This window comes from Schistocerca nitens, chromosome 1, assembly GCF_023898315.1.
Source record: "Schistocerca nitens isolate TAMUIC-IGC-003100 chromosome 1, iqSchNite1.1, whole genome shotgun sequence".
NCBI classification, from domain to species: Eukaryota; Metazoa; Arthropoda; class Insecta; order Orthoptera; family Acrididae; genus Schistocerca; species Schistocerca nitens.
The window spans coordinates 1,096,277,465-1,096,299,512 of NC_064614.1; the positions used below are offsets into that span (position 1 = coordinate 1,096,277,465).

General features: G+C 38.7%; 1 protein-coding gene across 2 annotated transcripts in view; it reads left to right on the forward strand.

The window, feature by feature from the left end:
* Positions 1-22,048, forward strand: part of LOC126198708 (spastin) — a 524,519-nt gene that overhangs the window by 454,966 nt on the left and 47,505 nt on the right. The window contains exons 2-3 of one of the 2 annotated variants that reach the window (XM_049935217.1): positions 5,389-5,559; positions 15,404-15,634. In XM_049935217.1, the coding sequence (XP_049791174.1) occupies positions 5,389-5,559; positions 15,404-15,634 (402 nt within the window). The remainder of the gene's footprint in view (positions 1-5,388; positions 5,560-15,403; positions 15,635-22,048) is intronic. The other variant, XM_049935226.1, reaches the window with a different exon arrangement.

Here is a 22,048-nt window from a genome sequence, read left to right on the forward strand (position 1 = left end):
TGTTCTGGAGACACTTTGTACCAATTCTGAATGTGTGGAGTATCGAATTGCTCTGCTGGAATTGCCAAAGTCCTTCAGAATTTGCAATGGGCACGAATGGAGAGCAGGTGATCAGACGGGATGCTACAAAGTGTCACCTATCAGAATCGTATCTAGACGTATCATGGGTCCCATACGAATCCAACTGCACACGCCCCAAACCAGTACAGAGCCTTAACCAGCTTGAACAGTCACCTGGTGACATGCAGGGTCCATGGATCATGAGGTTGTCTCCATGCTCAACACAATTTGAAATGAGACTCGTCCGACCAGACAACATGGCCCCGGTCATCAACAGTCCAATGTCAGTGTTGACGGACCCAGGCGAAGCGTAAATCTTTGTGTTGTGCAGTCATCAAGGGTTCACTAGTTGACCTTCACCTCTGAAAGCTCATATTGATGATGTTTTGTTGAATGGTTCATACACTGACACTTGTTGAAGGCCCATCATTGAAATCTGCAGCAGTTTGCAGAAGGGTTCTGCTTCTGTCAAGTTGAACAATTCTCTTAAGTCATCGTTGGTCCCTTCTTGCAGGATCTTTTTCCATTTGCAGAGATGTCGGAGATTTGATGTTTTACCGGATTCCTGATATTCACGGTACACTCATGAAATGGTCGTACGGGAAACTCCCCAATTCATCGCTATCTTGGAAGTGCTGTGTCCCATCGTTCATGTGCTAACTGTAATACCACATTCAAATTCGCTTAAATCTTGACAACCTGTCATTGTAGTAGCAGTAACCGATTTAACAACTCCGCCTTGGGCAAAGGGAAAACAGTGCCAAGGCAAGAGCCAAGGGAAAAAAACCCTCTGTGATAGTTGGGTTGGATCGTAAGAGCAGTAGTGATTTTCTTGCTGTCTGCGACAGGTCATGCAAGCGTAGGCTTTGTTAGTAATGGGTATTACGCAAACGAATACCTTCAACATTGTGCAGCAGTGTTATTCAACGACTGCTGTTCGGTGCCGGTGTTGGCTCCTCGGTCAGTGTCAGCATACCTGTAGCAGTTAGGTTCATTGTCGTTTAGTGTCTGATAGGTCACATATATCGGATTCGCAGTGTAGGGTAGTGTTGGCAGTTTGTTTGTGTGTTAGTGTGCGAGCTTGTCTGTTTTCCTGCTGTAAACCTGTTTGTCGGCTTTAATAGCAGCTGACATGTTCAGTCAATGTTGCCGATATGCAGGGGCTTGCCTATGTTGTCGCTTGTGGGTATATGTTAGCTTGCCATAGGTAGTTATGCCCTAGCTAGTAGAGTCTGTGCCAGACATAGTCATCTTATATAGGAATCGTCGACCGCAGTGTCCTATTCTGCCATTTATGTATCTCTGTATGTGAATACGCATGCCTATACCAGTTTCTTTGGCACTTCAGTGTAAATACCTGGTTTTAAGGAATCAAGTATGTTATCAACACATACGTAGCAATATAAACTTCTCTCGTATCTGCCACCTGTGTTGAAGTTTTTAAAAATGAAGTACTCAAGTTTTCTCGCCAGCTTTATTTAAAGCCATCTTGATGTCTTTAACTGGATCTATGGCTGGTGCAAAAGCTGACATTCTTTTTCTAAGCTAAAAATATTTTTTAAAAAGTTATTTACATTCACCGGTGAGTCAGGAATGGTTGTCTAGTTTGGAAATACTCTCTGTAGGATAAATGTGCTGTGAATGATTACAGGCTTGTTTAATTGGCAAGAGAGTGTAACACAAATGTTGGAAAATGTTAGCTGGCATAATTCGAAGCAGTATACCATACGTCTCCATAAAACATGCTCTGAAAACTAACTCATCTTTTAATGTAGAAGCCACAAATGTTCTTCAGCCCACTACATGATATCCCGTAGAGAGATCGTGCGAAGAAAATTATGGAAGACTGAATTGCACTCGGGTGCTTCTACTTGCACGTTGGTGCAGAAGCATTCAAGTTACGTAAAAAAAATGAGAGAGCACTGACATTGATTTTTTTAATAAAATAATGGTCCATTTTGCACCTACAAGAATGAAGGAAAGCCCATTTAAGTAATATAAGAATTTGGATCATTAAGCAAATATTGTTTATTGGCAGTTTACTGTTTTACATGGACACTGAAACGTAATTACTTCTTTGAAACAATTTATTCAGTATTGGTTTGTCTTCCAATACTGTATTAGATGTTATTTGTCTTTCTGTGACATTATTCAGGTTTTTAATTAATTAGTTTTTTTCTGAACATAAGATTGCCATACTAGGTAAATAATGATTATTGTAAGAAATAATTCGATTTGTATTTAATCACAATGTACCTTGGATAGTGTGAAGTATTTGTTATGTGCCATGATGTAGTGACAAATAGCTGTTTCACATAAGGATAAAGTGGGGAAACACAGTGAATGTCATATTTTGCTTCAACAAAGTATTTAAAATAAAATAGTGCGTTTTCTTAAGTTTTTCTTTCGTATACCAGAATTTTGGTTTGTCTGTGCTCCTGGGCTTTCACAACTGTAGTTATGGCCCTGATTGTGGAATGAGTGGTTTTGTGAAAAGAAAATCTACTGGGATCCACATGAGTTATGGTACTTAGAAGTTCCCGTTGTAGCCTTACTTTCCAAAGCAAAAAGTCAATTCATACTTTACAGAAAACATTTCACTGAAAAGAAGAGAAAAAAAATTAAACTGAGAAGTTAAATGGAACATTAAAAAAGTTGGACTCAGATGTTAAATAGAGCATTAGCAGTTTGATTGGCTTTATCATCAGTAGAACTGATGTACAATTTTTGAAGTAATTGTAAGAATGAGGGGAAAGGCAGGTAATATACAATATGTAAAAAGAGCTAAGAGGAAACCAATGCCTGGATTTAAAGGGAGTAAGGAAGGGTGCAGTCTGTTTTTTCCTTTCTGTTCGACCTGTACTTCAAAGAAGCAGTGACAGAAAGAAAAGAAAGGTTGGGGACTAGAATTAAAATTAAAGATGAAATAATATCAGTGATGAGGTTACCTTTGGCAATGCTGTCATCAGTGAAAATGAGGAAGAATTACAGAAACTGTTGAATGTAATCAGCAATTTGCTGAGCACAGAGTAGGGATTGACATTAAAGGAAAGAAAGAAAATAATGATAAGTAGCACAAATGAGATATGTGTCAACTTTAACATTAGAATTGGACCTTGAAGCAGGCTAAGCAAGAGGAGGACATTTTCTGCCTGGACTGTTACTAAGTGTATTTATTCAACATGATCACATCTGTCTGTTTATTATGCCATTCTCAAGTAATAACTGTAATACACTCTGTTCTCAAAATATTGACAAAATGGTTTTCAAAAGATCAATAACAGCCCAGGGGGAGAAATATCGTCCCAAATAATTGCAAGACTGAATGCAAGTAAACATAGTGGAGACATTCTAGTCACAGACTGGCATTGATACTTAACGTATTAATTTATTTGTTTGCAATATTCAAAGTTCTATCTTCCCCTACAGTTTTTACCCTCTACAGCTCCCTCTAATAGCATGAATGTTAGTCCTTGTTGTCTTGACACTCATCATATCTCCTGTCCCTTCTTCTCATGGTTTTCACATATTCTTTTCACAGCCAATTCTGCGGAGAACCCCATCTCTTATCTTACTAGCCAGCTTAATTTTCTGCATCCCTTTGTTACACCACATCTCAAATACTTTAGGTTTCCTCTATTCTGGTTTTCCCACAACCCATGAATCGAAACTTCCTGGCAGATTAAAACTGTGTGCCCGACCGAGACTCGAACTCAGGACCTTTGCCTTTTGCGGGCAAGTGCTCTACCATCTGAGCTACCGCTCCCATGAATCACTTCCAATCATGAATCACTGTCCTAAATCATAATAAATTAAGTCTATAAATTCCAGTATATTGTGCTTCACTAGTTTATGTCCTTTCTCAGTACATGTGAACCGTAACTTCCCCATCTCAAGACATTCCCACTGTATTTCTGAGTGCAGAATTGTCAGCAAAACAGCTGTAAACAAAGAACTACCACCTAAAGGTTCATACAGAGAGACGAATAGTAATGACTGAAATCTTCAAATACCAAATGAAGCACAGGAATGTCTCATTACAGTGTTTGAAAATGTATTATTCAAATGAGTAGAGGCCTGCCTATGATGTGATAGGTAGCACACATCAGGCACTAGCCAGTTTGGGACTATGCTGGTGCTGTTGTTTCTGTAATTTTCTAACAGCTCATTGTTCAGTGCACCATCCACATTGAAACATTACACAGATTTGGTCCATATATTTCACCTCTCTTTGACAAATATGGTTTCTACATTCAAGAATTTGTCAAATGGAACATTCTCAGAAACACACCTACAAACTCACTCATACCATACTATTGTGATGCCTCAAATAGCCATTAATGATCATATACTAAAATAAAGATACTATATTTAGACTTAAAAAATCTTCAATAGAATAATTTCTTAGGAGGCTTGGTTTGGCATGTATTGAACTTAGAACAATCTCTCCTAGCATTGACATGAAGACTAAGCCAGCCTCTTTAGCAGAATTTTTCTGCTGTCCTGTGGAAATATATTCTGCGATAATGCAGCTAATGGAAATACTGTGTGAAGCATACAACTGCATGTTTTTCTGGTTCCTATTCAGAGACATTGGAGTTCTCACACTCACTTAAGTTACTGCTTAGTGGGACTAAGGAAAATTGAAATGCAATTTATGTAGTAAGAATACGAGATAAAAATATGATTTCTGCGTAGATCTTACCTCATAATCTTGGTGCAGAATTAGGCTCTGTTCCAGTACAAATGATTTGAACAGGCTGCCAGCAGGCATTAACAAAGAACTATGTCTCCATCACCTCTTATCATGGGATATTTAAGTTAATGTCAGTACCATTGAGCATTTATGGCAGAAAATACACATCTGAAAGGTACTACTTGACTTGGATTTGAATGGCCATGTCAAGTAAATTGTTTTTCCTGTAGTAAAGAATACGTAACATAAAAGAGTAATATGCACAGTAATTCCTTTCCATTTGCTGTAAGAAGTGAACTAAGACTTCATTTAATGAAATTGTTTTAGACAGTGGTTGTTACACAATGCACTGCATTTGAAATTAACAAATGGTGAAAACACTTCAGAGTTGAGAGAGAATAAATACCCTTAATAATTTGAGAGTAGTGTTCATAGGAATATAAACTTTCAGGTTTTAATATGAATTCAATCTCAGTTGTATGTGCCTGTTGAATACTTCTAGTTGTTGCATGTAAATGAATTTAACGTAATGTGAAGAGCGTAAAGTGGTATTATGAATATTGTGTAAATGGTGTATGTGCACGTCCACATTTTTTACCACATTTTTTACATTCATGTTTCTCATGTTCTAGGTCAGAAGGAGGTAGCAATTGAGCTGTACAAGAAGGGCATATCTGAGTTGGAGAAAGGGATAGCAGTAGACTGTCTTGGAGGGAAAGGTGAAGTGTGGGAACGAGCACAGAGACTTCATGAAAAAATGAAGACCAATTTGGCTATGGCCAAAGATCGTCTTGATTTCCTGGGTATGTTTACAAACAAATGTTATGTGATATATATAACTGTGAAGTGACAAGTATTCAGTCCTCCTCAAGAATTGTGTGACATATACTGTTCCTGTCCGTTGTGGAGTCTTTAAATGTAGTTTTCATTTAAATTTTTGAAAACATTGTTATATAAAACTACTGTTTTCTCACTATCAGTGATTTTTATGACACAGTAGTGAGAAAATAAACAAACTCATTAAAATGCTTTTTTGTTGTTGTCTTTGTCACATTTTGGCACCAACAGGACTTATTTTTGATGTTGTATAGCCTTGGCAGTCCTGGACCAGTTTTGATTTATCTTGTCCGCTTTGTGATATCCATATTTTGTTATATCTGTTCACCCATAATATTTAACTATTTGTTTCATGAAGCTCATCTTTTTAAATTGACAGTATAACATGCTTGTATTATTGTCTCCTGGTTGCTTCTTAGTTTGAACGGTTTTTCCCTGAATGTCACTTGCAGAATTTCCATAAAATTTCTTTGTTCTCTGTTTCTTAAACTGATGTTGAACAGAAAGCCAGATGTGAAAATGACCTTTATGAACTACATTTTACTTACAATTTTTGTACCTAAGTTATTTTTTTGCCCCCAACCCCCACCCTTTTCTTTAAGTTGCATCTGTGGAATCATTTCATAGGTTATTTACATTATTTAACCTATAATATGATTTTACCATCTTTTATATGGTGTGTGTGTGTGTGTGTGTGTGTGTGTGTGTGTGTGTGTGTGTGTGTGTGTGTGTGTGTGTGTGTGTGTGTGGTCGTCCACCTTTTGTTGTAGGCATTGGAAAGTCTCATTTTTAGATTTTAAGTAAATCCCAGTGACCAAAGGTTTGTGCAGTTTCTTTTAACAGAGCAGTCTGTACAGGAAACCTAGCCAAACTGGGCTATCAGGAGGAATCTATTAATATTTTATTGACTGAAAAGGCTGCTACCCCTCTTCAGGAACCACACGTTTGTCTGGCCTCTCAACAGATACCCCTCCGTTGTGGTTGCACCTACGGTACGGCCATCTGTATGGCTGAGACACACAAGCCTCCCCACCAACGGCAAGGTACATGGTTCATGGGGCATACCGTCTGGTAGTTTATTTATAAATGATTTTCTAGTACATGGAAAGATTTAGGTATAATAGTTCAGGGGATAATACTACAGTATGATAGAAATAACGACAATGACAACAACAAAATTACTTATTGTACAGCTACTCTCACGCTGTGCACCAGCAAATTGTAACTTCTGTCGTCACATTTAGTTTTTGTCTCAGATGACCTACCAGCATTCTGCTACTCACTATAAGTAGTGTTTATAATTTAATAATATGTCTGACAGTTTTTGCTGCTCACGTATGTTCAGCATCTAACCATGTAGTTGTCTTACAGTTACAGGCAACATAGCAAATATATATGGAATTTTGTCGTGAATACTTTAAGTGATGATACATTATTACAGTGTATACTGTTATATATACATTTTTTAAATTGTTCAGCATTGAATTAATATTGTCACTGGTACAATTAATATGCATAAAAAAGGCATGAATTATTTTCTTGACGAAATAAGTCAATGTTTGGCATACCTGTATGTTCTAGAAGAAGAAGATGAGAATTATGACCACCCTGCAAGTTGGTGCACTACAAGAAAGGTCAAGTATGGGCAGTTGTGTAACATATCATTGGGTGTTGCCCATAGGGCTCTGTTTAGTTTAGGAACTGACCAGATAGATTAGTATAGTAAGTGGAATAGCTGATGATTTTTCAGGCATAACAACATTTCAACTGCTTAGTGATTAGTCTGCATAAGTGATGGTGTTTCAAGCTTTCTAGTTTAATACTTGCTTTTGTTGTTCATACTTTCCCCATTCCTGACATGCAATACACAGAGAATATGGTGTTTCAGTTCAGTTATAATCAGTTAATAACGTTTTAATCTGTGTTATAATATTTCTTTCAGAATGTTATGATGAAATGCATTTTTATACTCTTTACAGAGGTAAGTAGATGACATTTGTAAAGCAATTGGGTACTGTACGATTCTCAAAGAATTTAGCAGTTTCCTAGAAAGCCATGTTATTTTAGTCCCAATCCAGTTGACTTATACCACACAATGCAAGTTTCAGTGATAAATCGGGATGCATGGAACAGCATGCATACCTAATATGTTAAAAAATGCGGTGTATAAAAATGCAATTTCCTGGTGCTCATACCTCGGGTTCTGTTGGTGATAAGAAGGTAAGGTCATGTGTTTTGGATATTACTTGGGCTAGGGACCATTTGTATAACCAACAGAAGGATCATCTTTGTGTAACTATCCTACATCACAGTGTCAAAGTATGAATATTGCACACTTCCCCTAGCTTAGGTGAATCGAGCAAATCAGTTGGTTCTTTTTGTGTTTGATGTGGCCTTTGGGGCACCATTAGTTCATGGCCAGTTCGTTGGAAAATCCCAAGAAAGAGTTTTTTACTATGTTTTCGCCCTCACCAGCGGGCAAAAAACACAGCCAACAAGTTCAAGACTGCTGTGCAGCAGATGGCCAAATTTTTTGTGATATATTCTTGAGAGCCCAGCCTCGAACAATCTTGAAAATTTTCTTTATATCTTTACCCATTTCCAAGATATAGTGGTTCAAATTTACCCTACTTGTACATGTAAAATATTCAGCTAAAATCCGGTGTTGGGCAAAAATGTAGCTACAGACTGATGTAGCACAGAGAAATCATCCGGGAACCCCATGCTGTAGTATGAAGCAAATACAACTCTTTTGTTTTGTTGTTATTGTTATTATTATTATTATTATTATTGTTGTTGTTGTTGTTGTTGTTGTTCTTGTTTTAGCATATAAAATCCAGTCTGAGAATAAAATTAATTTTGAGTGATTTCAATTTCACATATGTAAACTGCTAAATTTTAGTGATCAATGCAATTTTTCGGCCTATCTGCAGCAAGGAAAAAAAAAAGGCTCCTATCGAGCACAAAAAATGTGAATATGCGGGGTGCCAGCTGCCTCATTGTACCTACCTCAACACCTTTAAAATTTGCCCAAAAATTTTGGTCTGCAAACATATTCACACTTTTTTATGCCAAGAGAGTGGCAGTGGCAAAGAGACAGGAATTTAATAAATACTGGAATATAGTAGACAATGGTTGTTTTATAGCAAGAATGAAGGAGGCAATGAAAGTGTGAGAAAAAGAGATGGACACAGTGGCAGTGGAGCATAGTTCACAGTGAGAGAACAATGCTAGGAAAAGAGAGAAACAAACACTGGCAGGGGGAGGGAAGAAAGAGAAAGTTGAAGTGGGTGAAGCAAGTGATAATGAGATACAGAGTGTATGACAATGACAATGAAGAAAAGAAATATAGTGACATTGAGGAGAGAAAGCAGCATTGGGAAGGGACGAATGAGATAGGAGTAAGAGAGAACAAGAGGGAGATAGTGACAGTGAGAGATAGTAGAACAGATGTAGGGGACTGGAGCTATGACATGGGAGACAGTTACAGAGATATATAGAGAGATAATGACAATGAGTTCAGCTGAATGAGTAAATGAGAAGGGCAATTGGGAGTGGATGGGTACGGGAGACTTAAAATGATGGACCAGTGGGTGTGAATGAATTATAGTTATGGGAGCTTGTGGAACTTTGAGGTGAGTTTCATGTTTAAAAAAGTGTGAATATGTTCGCATGCCAAATTTTTTTGGAGAAATTTTAAGGGTGCTGAGGAAAGTAGAATGAGACAGCTAGTATACGACTTTTCAGTCTTTTAAATAATAATAATCATCATCATCATCGTCGTCATCATAATCATCAGCCAATTCAATCATTAAATGATGTGGCCTCTTCAAGTCGTGGATTCAGGTAGGCTTTCAGCAGTCCTCTCCAGGTGGAACGGTCTTGGTCAGTTCTCTGCCAGGTGCTACCAGCGATCTTCTTGACATCTTTGTCCCATCTGTCCGGTGGTCTTCCTCTAGGCCTCCGATGCTCTCTCAGACTCCACTCGAGTACTAGCTTCGTCCATCTGCTGTCTTTTCTTCTCACGAAGTGGCCAGCACACTGCCATTTCGAGGAGCCTACTGTCTCTAAGATGTCCTTAACCTTCATCACAGACCAGATGTCATCTGCCCTTTTCCTATCCTTTCTTGTATAGCCCAGCATTGATCTTTCCATGGCTCTCTGTGCTGTCCTAAGTTTCCTTTTTGTAAATGAGTTCAGTGTTCATGTCTTGCAAACATACATCAGCACAGGAAGAATGCATTGATAAAATATTGCTTTCTTCAGATTTACTAGCATTTTTTATCTGAATACTGTTGAATTCCTCCCAAATGCTTGCCAGCCAAGCTGGATGAGCCAATAGATTTCTGGTCTTACATCTCCCTCCATATTTTTCATATTTATAATCTGGCCAAGGTTGATATATTCACTGATTTCTTCTAATGGACTGTCTTTGTCTTTCACATCTTTTAAATAAACGGGAACATACTCCAATTTTTTTGTGCTTCGGCAGCAGCATTTTCCCGCATGTTCTTTTAGACTTTCATCTTAGTTTGAATACCATTATAGCAGAGAGAATTTTCAGAATCATATTTTATAAAAAATTTTCAGTAAGCTTTTATTTGTTAAATGATTTTGTGTAGCTTTCACTGTTGCAGTATTTCATTATTTCCTATATAAGCACTTATTTGACTCTTTGCTCTGTTCTCATCATTGAGCCAGAATTGGAAGACTATGGTCAGTCGATGTAAATTACTATCACTCTTTGCAGTCGACCACTTAACAGTAGTTTAACACTAAAGCAGTTATAGTGTCAGTTCTAGGGTGTGTGGTTTTTTTTTTCCCCTTGGGGGGGGGGGGGGGCGGATTATCAATACTGAAGGAATATAAGCCATTAAAAGGATTTGTCAATTTGTATACAAACCTGATCAATGATAGCTTGAAAATTTTCATGTATTTGTCAGTTCTTCAGTCTTCAGTTATTTTTCAGGAGTTGTGACTGTATTGCAGAAAATTTATCGGTATTCTGATGACAACACAACATCAATAAAAATGGACATATTCCCTGTTTTTTTCTCTTTATTACACTCATTGTGGGGTAGATGGAGGTTCATGACTCCATTGCCTAAACTTCCTTTTCAGAGAGAAATAGGAAGGGTGTGTTGTTAGTCAAAACAGAAGATGCATTCCCATTAATGTACGTACGTATGTATGTATGCTACAGTTTGTTACCCAGAATTCGTATAGATCAGTGAAACATCTTGAGGCTTCCGGATTGTATATTTTTATCTGTTAAGGAGTCTTGACAGGTCTCTCTTTGGGCACATATGTATACATTATGTATGAGAGTGTTTCTGTTCTGCTGTAATCCCAAGTTGCAGATCATTCATGTAAAGTACCTTCCAATGATTTTTATTGTAATAACCTTGCCAAGCATGCAGAGTGAAGTTAAAGAGCGTAGGAAATTAAAAAGAAAGTGGAAAAGAATTTCTTCGTATAACACCAAAAAAAGAGGTGGTGCATTTCATCTGTTGGATGAGAAATACGTCGTACAAAAATTGGAAAAGATTGTTAACCGAAAAATCGCTAAAGATATTTCCTTTTGTAAATTAAGAAGCTGTACGAAGTTTCTTTCTGTAACTGAAATCACTTGCTGTGAAAGAATTACTTTGTGCTGTTTGATTTTGAAGCATCATCCTCTAAAGTGTTCAAACTGTTGAGAGTTGCCTAACCAAATGTTGTTTTTATACTTTGTGCAAAGATGAGTCTGATGCAGCTCTCCATGCCAGTCCATTCTTACTGTGTCCAGCATCCACTTACCAACAAGGCTGACTGCCATGCGGAGGACCCAGGATGAATTCCCAGTACTTTAAGGAGCTAGTTGACTGAGTAGTAATGGCCTTGGTCACAAAAACTGACAGTAGCCAGGAGGGTGATGTGCTGACCCCCTTGCCCCTCCATACTGCATCCATTGACACCATTGGCAGAGGATGACATGGCATTTGATCAATACTGCTGGACCTGCCAGGATCTGTGAACAGCTTGTGGTTGTTGTTGTTGTTGTTGTTGTTGTTGTTGTTGTTGTGGTCTTCAGTCCTGAGACTGGTTTGATGCAGCTCTCCATGCTACCCTATCCTGTGCAAGCTTCTTCATCTCCCAGTACCTACTGCAACCTACATCCTTCTGAATCTGCTTAGTGTATGCATCTCTTGGTCTCCCCCTACGATTTTTACCCTCCACGCTGCCCTCCAATACTAAATTGGTGATCCCTTGATGCCTCAGAACATGTCCTACCAACCGATCCCTTCTTCTGGTCAAGTTGTGCCACAAACTCCTCTTCTCCCCAATCCTATTCAGTACCTCCTCATTAGTTATGTGATCTACCCATCTAATCTTCAGCATTCTTCTGTAGCACCACATTTCGAAAGCTTCTATTCTCTTCTTCTCCAAACTATTTATCGTCCATGTTTCACTTCCATACATGGCTACACTCCATACAAATACTTTCAGAAAAGACTTCGTGACACGTAAATCTATACTCGATGTTAAAAAATTTCTCTTCTTCAGAAACGCTTTCCCTGCCATTGCCAGTCTACATTTTATATCCTCTCTACTTCGACCATCATCAGTTATTTTGCTCCCCAAACAGCAAAACTCCTTTACTACTTTAAGTGTCTCATTTCCTAATCTAATACCCTCAACATCACCCGACTTAATTCGACTACATTCCATTATCCTCGTTTTGCTTTTGTTGATGTTCATCTTATATCCTCCCTTCAAGACACCATCCATTCCGTTCAACTGCTCTTCCAAGTCCTTTGCTGTCTCTGACAGAATTACAATGTCATCGGCGAACCTCAAAGTTTTTATTTCTTCTCCATGGATTTTAATACCTACTCCGAATTTTTCTTTTGTTTCCTTTACTGCTTGCTCAATATACAGATTGAATAACATCGGGGAGAGGCTACAACCCTGTCTTACTCCCTTCCCAACCACTGCTTCCCTTTCATGCCCCTCGACTCTTATAGCTGCCATCTGGTTTCTGTACAAATTGTAAATAGCCTTTCGCTCCCTGTATTTTACCCCTGCCACCTTTAGAATTTGAAAGAGAGTATTCCAGTCAACATTGTCAAAAGCTTTCTCTAAGTCTACAAATGCTAGAAATGTAGGTTTGCCTTTCCTTAATCTTTCTTCTAAGATAAGTCGTAATGTCAGTATTGCCTCACGTGTTCCAGTATTTCTACGGAATCCAAACTGATCTTCCCTGAGGTCGGCTTCTACTAGTTTTTCCATTCGTCTGTAAAGAATTCGTGTTAGTATTTTGCAGCTGTGGCTTATTAAACTGATTGTTCGGTAATTCTCGCATCTGTCAACACCTGCTGTCTTTGGGATTGGAATTATTATATTCTTCTTGAAGTCGGAGGGTATTTCGCCTGTTTCATACACATTGCTCACCAGATGGTAGAATTTTGTCAGGACTGGCTCTCCAAAGGCCGTCAGTAGTTCCAATGGAATGTTGTCTACTCCGGGGGCCTTGTTTCGACTCATGTCTTTCAGTGCTCTGTCAAACTCTTCACGCAGTATCGTATCTCCCATTTCATCTTCATCTACATCCTCTTCCATTTCCTTAATATTGTCCTCAAGTACATCGCCCTTGCATAGACCCTCTATATACTCCTTCCACCTTTCTGCTTTCCCTTCTTTGCTTAGAACTGGGTTTCCATCTGAGCTCTTAATGTTCATACAAGTGGTTCTCGTATCTCCAAAGGTCTCTTTAATTTTCCTGTAGGCAGTTATCTATCTTACCCCTAGTGAGATAAGCCTCTACATCCTTACATTTGTCCTCTAGCCATCCCTGCTTAGCCATTTTGCACTTCCTGTCGATCTCATTTTTGAGACGTTTTGCAGTTTCTTCAGTTTTAATCTACAGGTCATAACCAATAGATTGTGGTCAGAGTCCACATCTGCCCCTGGAAATGTCTTACAATTTAAAACCTGGTTCCTAAATCTCTGTCTTACCATTATATAATCTATCTGATACCTTTTAGTATCTCCAGGGTTCTTCCATGTATACAACCTTCTATCATGATTCTTAAACCAAGTGTTAGCTATGATTAAGTTGTGCTCTGTGCAAAATTCTACCAGGCGGCTTCCTCTTTCATTTCTTAGCCCCAATCCATATTCACCTACTACGTTTCCTTCTCTCCCTTTTCCTACACTCGAATTCCAGTCACCCATGACTATTAAATTTTCGTCTCCCTTCACTATCTGAATAATTTCTTTTATTTCATCATACATTTCTTCAATTTCTTCGTCATCTGCAGAGCTAGTTGGCATATAAACTTGTACTACTGTAGTAGGTGTGGGCTTCGTATCTATCTTGGCCACAATAATGCGTTCACTAAGCTGTTTGTAGTAGCTTACCCGCATTCCTATTTTCCTATTCATTATTAAACCTACTCCTGCATTACCCCTGTTTGACTTTGTGTTTATAACCCTGTAGTCACCTGACCAGAAGTCTTGTTCCTCCTGCCACCGAACTTCACTAATTCCCACTATATCTAACTTTAACCTATCCATTTCCCTTTTCAAATTTTCTAACCTACCTGCCCGATTAAGGGACCTGACATTCCACGCTCCGATCCGTAGAACGCCAGTTTTCTTTCTCCTGATAACGACATCCTCTTGAGTAGTCCCCGCCCGGAGATCTGAATGGGGGACTATTTTACCTCCGGAATATTTTACCCAAGAGGACGCCATCATCATTTAATCGTACAGTAAAGCTGCATGCCCTCGGGAAGAATTACGGCTGTAGTTTCCCCTTGCTTTCAGCCGTTCGCAGTACCAGCACAGCAAGGCCATTTTGGTTATTGTTACAAGGCCAGATCAGTCAATCATCCAGACTGTTGCCCTTGCAACTACTGAAAAGGCTGCTGCCCCTCTTCAGGAACCACACGTTTGTCTGGCCTCTCAACAGATACCCCTCCGTTGTGGTTGTACCTACGGTACGGCTATCTGTATCGCTGAGGCACGCAAGCCTCCCCACCAACGGCAAGGTCCATGGTTCATGGGGGGTTACAGACACTGAAACCACTTCTGAAATCAAACCTGGGTTTCCCTGAACAGTCCCCCCCCCCCCCCCCCCCCCATCCTTTCCTCAATACCAATATTGACTAGGCATTAAATAATGAATCTCTAATGATATTCTGTTATGAATATGGCCATGCTTGATGCATGTTCATTATTTTTAGATATTAACTTTACCAAAATACTTCTTCGCATACAGTAGTAATTCATTTCAATGTTTCATCTGCAGAATACATGGAACCTGTGTTAGTCAGTCAGCTAATTCCATTACCTTTGTAATAGTACCCATTGCAGATAAGATAGATTTTTATGTAAAACACTTTACCCAATTGCTATAGGCAGGTGCATATAATTAGGCTATGGAGATTACACAGAAACAATAGGTGACATTTTTTTTAAAATTTACTCCAACATTTTCATAATGATGCAAATTTTCTGTAATGTATCTCATCTGTGGTACATCGTAAGTATTAATGAGGAAAAATGAGGTGTGTTGTTACTTTCTTAGGTTTGCTAGTTAAATTTTTCTCTCTGTTTTATTTATGCATGCCATTTTTCTTTATTACCATAACTTGACAGACAATGTCGATAATAACACTTTTTGATGTCACCAAACTCTTTTATTATCTTATTATTCTTATCACTAATAAATTATGTTATCTTAATTTTTGTATTTTTTTATTTGCTGTTTGCATGTTTACAATAACATTTCAGTTTAAGTTTGATTTTCATTTGTCTTTTTAGTTGGGCTGGTACATCTGAAACAACTGGCAGTAACGCCAGCCACCACAGCTACTGAGAGGCCAGGTCGCAGTCCCCGAACACGGTTGGCCTCCCATCCTCCTACCACAGCTTTGGCTACTCCTGCCCTAGAGCCTCTTCTCAATGGAGGCCCTGGCATTGCCACAAGAGTCAAGCCCCCCATCGCCAGTCCCTCGCTGCCTCCCTCTTCTGGCAAGCCTGCCCCCTCTGAAGGTACACGTCTGACTGAGGCAGAGCACAGTTTTACCAGGGCCACACCTCACGCTAATGGAAATGTATAACCATGCTTAATATGCTTGTGCCACTAACTCCTGCATAGCCTTTCGTACAGCAAAATTCATTTGAGTAATACCCAAAAGTTGTTGCTGGGCTGTAAATAGTCACTTGAATGCAGCTGAGTCTGATGTGTCATTTGATGTTATACAAATTAAAATGATACATTAGAACTTATTTGAGATGGTACTCTGCTTGTCAGATACTCCAGTATAATTAGGCAGTGATGTAGCAAGGCAATACTTCATCTGGTTGGCAGCTGTCTTTTCCACCATTTTTGAATGCCCAAATCCTTTTTTATAATTTTTACTTTCATAATTTAATGTTGTGTAAGAAAGTTCATTTTGTTTTTATTTTGGCATGTATTTATCTTCACATATGTGGCTAATAGTAACTTACAACAAAGTTGCATCAGTTGAGAATTTAGGATGAAATATAATACGCACATTAGGATATATCAATATGTCACCAAACAGAAGAGGTGCAGACAAACTGACAGAAGCATAGAAAGAAGGAATGTTGAATAACTTAGCTTTTAGATAGGCTCCTTCTGCAGAGAGTGCTCCCCCCCCCCCCTGCTGTCTAATGGATTTGCATCCCCCCCCCCCCCACCTCTCTCTCTCTCTCTCTCTCTCTCTCTCTCTCTCTCTCTCTCTCTCTCTCTCTCTCTCTCTCTCTCTTCTCTGGCCACATTCAAAAAAGGAAATATCTGATGAAATACCAGAAAAATGCATCTGACAACTTGTAGGAGGGGCCCTCAGTATATATAGTACTCGGAAGGAGTTTTTTTCAAAGCTAGGCAATTTGTTTCTTTCTATGTACCTGTCCACTGCTCGGTGCCTTCTCCGTTTTGTGACCAATGAATTATCCACAAATATGTACTGTAACCAGTAATGTATTTTGAAGCATAAAGTTTCACAGTTTGCATGTATGAAACCTCGTTACCACTATACTTCTTTTCATTGGTGTTGATATTACTAATTATTTATTAATTTTTAATACTGTTGCTGTTAACTGCTATAAAACCATATCCTTCATGTAGCTCAATATTTGTCACAGACAGAAATGCACTGAAAACAGGGCTCACTTATATTTTGTTTTAAAAACAGTCTTAGGTTTCAGATTTATAATTTATTACATGTTACATCTGGACAGAGTTTGATTAGATAATCTGAAAGTGCACAGGGACAAAGTTATAAATACTATAAAGACAATGTAGCAGATAAATTCAGAAAAGAGAAAAAGTGTAAAATCTTTGGTATTCACATTAAAACTAATGCCACGAGTATAAGTCACATTGATAGGAACACAAGAACATAATATTTTGGAAATGCACAATAAATAAATGTCATTTGGGTGATGAAAAAACAGAATGAAATACATGTGTAAGAAATATGAGAGAGATGCAGTTAACTTAGTTACAACGACTAAAGCAGTCATAGTAGAAGAGAATACAATCATGCCTACGTGAAAATATGTGGCCCCCCATACAAGGCAGTGGAATAGACACACAAACACACACACAAAATTCAAGCTTTTGCAACAAACTGTTGCCTCATCAGGAAAGAGGGGAAGGAGAGGGAAAGACGAAAGGATGTGGGTTTTAAGGTAAGTCTTTCTGCTCCCGGGATTGGAATGACTCCTTACCCTCTCCCTTAAAACCCACATCCTTTCGTCTTTCCCTCTCCTTCCCTCTTTCCTGATGAGGCTACAGTTTGTTGCGAAAGCTTGAATTTTGTGTGTATGTTTGTGTTTCTGTTGACCTGCCAGCACTTTCATTTGGTAAGTCACATCATCTTTGTTTTTGGATATATTTTTCCTACGTGAAATGTTTATAAAAAACCAGTCCGCCACCACATATGCTGTTGTCATAAATTTCAAAGTGACAGATGCACCAGGCATTAATTTTAACGTGAGTACCCAAGATTTCATACTTCATCTCTTATCTGTACTTGCACTGTTACATAGTCTATGGCTTTGGCAAGTGTTCTTTCATCAGTAATTGGGGAAGGAAGGAAAGGGAAAGATTTTTCAGAATTTATACTCTTCCTCCATGTTAAGTTCACTTGGGCAATATATTCCTCCATTGCGTTATATAATTGTATTTGACCAGAGATATTTTATCTTTCAATTTGTAGCATCTCCTGATTTCTCTATATTTACTTCTAGAGCTACTCTTCGCAGGTCACCTTATCGTGTGGTGGAGAGTACTTTGTGTACCACTTCTGCACATGGTGTTTTCTGTTTCGCCACTCTCCCCTCAAAGGATGTAGAGTTGCAGAACAGGAAACGTCAAGTGAGATGACCAGGTTAAAAAAAGAAATTCACAAATTGACTTGGCATCATCAAAATGGTAAGATGTGTTGCACCAAGGCTGTCCGTGAATTAACTTACCATAATGTTTGTCCTTCCAAATTCCCACTCAGCTGGTCCTGTTATGAGTGAATGTGCTATTCTTCAGTGAATATTAAATTTGGAAATAGTGAGCATGGTTCAACGTTGCCACATTGTGTGGTCAGTTGTGACCGATACAACCAGTCAGAATAATCATAAAAATGCATTCTATTGTTCATTGGTTCATTTTGTCACCTTGAATCTGTCCCCAGAGAATTCTTCTCAAGTGATAATACCACATGCAGACTTGATTGAGCATTGAAACACACTCTTAAAAGGAATACGGCAAACTGTTAATTGTTTAGTCCCCAAGTTAGTTGTTAGTGGCACTAATTTGATTAAGTAACAAAACCTTTGAACAGGTATTGGCTAGTTCAGATATGGTAGGCGCCCAATGTTGATAGTGAATAAGCTGAAATGCATATCTAAGGTACAGAGAGAAAATTGCTAATCTAAAAGATCACATTGCTGTTCATAATGTGCAGCTTAAAATAAACCAAAGGAATAGATATTTGGGAAATGGTCTTTTTAATTGGATTGGGGTGAGTAGATTTGACTGATGTTGAATCCACAGCTTGTTATTGATGTACTCATTTGGCTCTCCATTGATCACCAATTAATAGTCATCACTTCGTTAATATAGCTACTTGTGCTAGCTGGAGCTCTATTCAGCATGAGAGTGTAAAAGCTCATGTAAAGTATAGTATCAGAGTTGTGCCTGGGAGAAATTATAATTTTGATTGAGTGCCTGTATCACACTCCTTGGAGAAGTCTGCTGCTAGCTGCGAACGTACCATGCCATTCAGATGGCACTGGATGTAGACTTTTGTTGACTTTTTAACCTGCAAAAGCAAGCTTTGCTTTCAGAACATTCTAGTTCTACTGAATTGTCCAGTCACCATCACTTCCAAACTTTATTAAAATTCATAACTCAGGTTTTAATTTATTTCACAGGTACCAAAACTTCTATTTTGCTGCAGTCTTTTACCAATTTGTAGTTTTGGTGTGTCAATTTGTATGCAGTGTTCTGACAAATACATGTCCATCACAGATTTATGTGCTAGTATCCTTACTCATAACTGACCACTGTCTATCATTCTTTCTGTATGTGATACAAATCTTTTGTTTTTCTAAGGCCAGGAAAAATATGTCCTGTACATTTTATAAATTTCCCTAGCATTAATAATTTTATGTGAATGTCTTAACTTCTGAACTACTAGTTACACTACTACTAAATGAAACACTTGAAAATGTTGCATTAGTTAGTTGGTGACATGAGTGCCAGGTGAATACGACAGAGGTATTTTTAACACTTCAAGATCGGATTACCAAGGAAGTGTCCCTTCTTGGCAAATCCAGGAAGTTTATTTGTGTGTTTACTAGACGTATATAAGCATGTTTGTTTTGTGTCTCTATATGTTTGGGTTTAATTTTTTTGTTTACCCTACATGTTTACTTCGATTTGCCAAATCTAAACACACCACTTACTAATGTTTCTGAAGGCTGCGGAAACATTCCCTGACTCTTTAACATAATTATCTAATGCGGGTTGCGCGTTGATGCTTTTTGCGAAAAAGCTGATTCAAATCATGGTGGTGCAAGAAATACTGATCAGCTGTATTCTGCAAACAAGGCATGAAGAGATGGTGGCAACGAGTCAGTCCTTAATCGGATAATTGTGAACCAACATCTTGGATTCAGTCCTAAACTTGCCAACTGTCTGTTATTGATTGAGAGTACAAGACTCTTCTAGTGATCAGTTATCTTTTAGAGGGGGCGTAAAGCGCAGCTGCCCTTTCAGTTTTGCTTAAGAGCTGTGTGATGAGAATAGCTTTTCCCCTCCATTCATTATTAAACTTGTCTACAATAACATAGAGTAAAGCTAAACTGTAAAAGAACTTGTCATGTGTGCTGCATGTAGTTCATTTTTAAAAAGTAACTCTGCCATTCTTTTTGTAGCTGTGTCAGGGGACTTGAACTTGTTTATATGGTCATTCAAAAGTAACTATGACATTCACTTTTTTAATACCACGCAGGGAGGCAGAGTGAATTTTTAGTTGGATAACAGTTACTTAACCATCAAGGGTTTAATTTTCAATGGGATTCCAGCAGAACTGGAAAATCTGAAGGACAAATCGCAGATTTTAAAATTGAGAGGGAGAATTAATATCCTATACTTACCTTCAGAAAGTAACTGACTGTCATGTGGTTGCTGCCCTCATTCTTACACAGCCATGTTGTGGCATTTCCAGTGCTCAGTCAGTAACTGTATAAGACAATGTTTCTGTCTTGCAATGGCCAGGTCAACTTTAACATCACAATAGTCATGTTCCACGTTATGTTCAGCTGCGTGGTGTTAAAACACATTTTCACCTATATAGTGTCGTTGTTGTTATTACACTATACCAAATCTGTTAGCCTTCGTGATCATAGAGGTGTCATTGAATGCCATTTTATATCCATTTTCGAATGCATGTTTACCTACCACAAATTTCTCTGGGTAGCTTAATTACAGACACCTCTGCTGTCGTGAAGTCTAATATTTTCATGGCTAACATAATTAAAGAAGCTATAGAGACAAAAGCTCTGATTGCTGCAAATCACTTTAATTCTTACTAGTGCTGAGCATACTGTGGAACCTAACCATCTTGGGGTTAAAATGGGTGCAGCACATGAGAGAGGGAAACATAGTCTTGTATGTTGGTGAATTGAGTCCTGATGATGTCATAGCCAGTACTGCAGCAATAAAAGGAGCAGAGAAAGAACTACATGGCAGACAGTTAACATTTCACAGTGGCTGAGGAGCAATCAGCCAAAAGCTCATGGATGTGTAACCAGTTGACGTGTCTGGAAGAACGAGAAGATTTTATTCACATGTTGTCTTCTTAAAAAGGATCTACACTGAGGTGAGAAAAGTCGTGGGATAGCAATATGCACATATACAGATGATGGTAGTTCACGTAAAAAAGTAATAAAAGGGCAGTGCATTGGTGGAACTTTTGTTTATACTCAGGTGATACATGTGAATAGGTTTGTGACGTGATTATGACTGCACAACAGGAATTAATAGACTTTGAACATAGAATGGTAGGTGGAGCTTGATGCATGGGACATTTCATTTCCAAAATTTGGGGAATTTAATGTTCCAATATCCACAGTGTGAAGAGTGTGCTGAGAATACCAAATTTCAGGCATTACCTCTCACCATGGGCAGGGCAGTGCAGTGGCTGATGGCCTTCACTTGTGACAAAGAGCAGTGGCATTTGTGTTGTTGTCAGTGCTAACATACAAGCAACACTGCATGAAATAACTGCAGAAATGAATGTGATGCATACTGTGAATGTATCAGTTATGACAGTGCGATGAAATTTGGCGTTAATGGGCTATGGCAGCAGATAACCCAACGCGGGTGCCTTTGCTAACGGCACGACATTGCCTCTCCGGTTCCTGTGACCATATCGGATGGACCCTAGATGACTGGAAAACTATGGCCTACGGTTGGATGAGTCCAGATGTCATTTAGTAAGAGCTGATGGGTTTAGAGTGTGGTGCAGACCCCATGAAGCCAAGGACGTAAGTTGTCAACAGGGCACTGTGCAAACTGGTGGTGGCTCCATAGTGGTATGCGCTTTTTGTTTACGTCAAATAGACTGCATCCTGTGGTCCAATTGAACCGATCATTGACTGTAAATGTTTATGTTCAGCTAGTTGTTCCCAAACAACAATGCACCATGTCACTGGGCCACAACTGCTTGTGATTGATTTGAAAAACATTCTGGGCAATTCGGGCGAATGAGTTGGCCATCCAGGTTGCCTGAAATGAATTCTATCAAACGTTTATGAGACACACAATCCTGCACCAGGAACACTTTTACAATTATGGACAGCTATAGAGGAAGCATGCCTCAGCTTTTCTGCAGGGGACTGCCAAGAACTTGTTGAATTGATGCCATGTCGAGC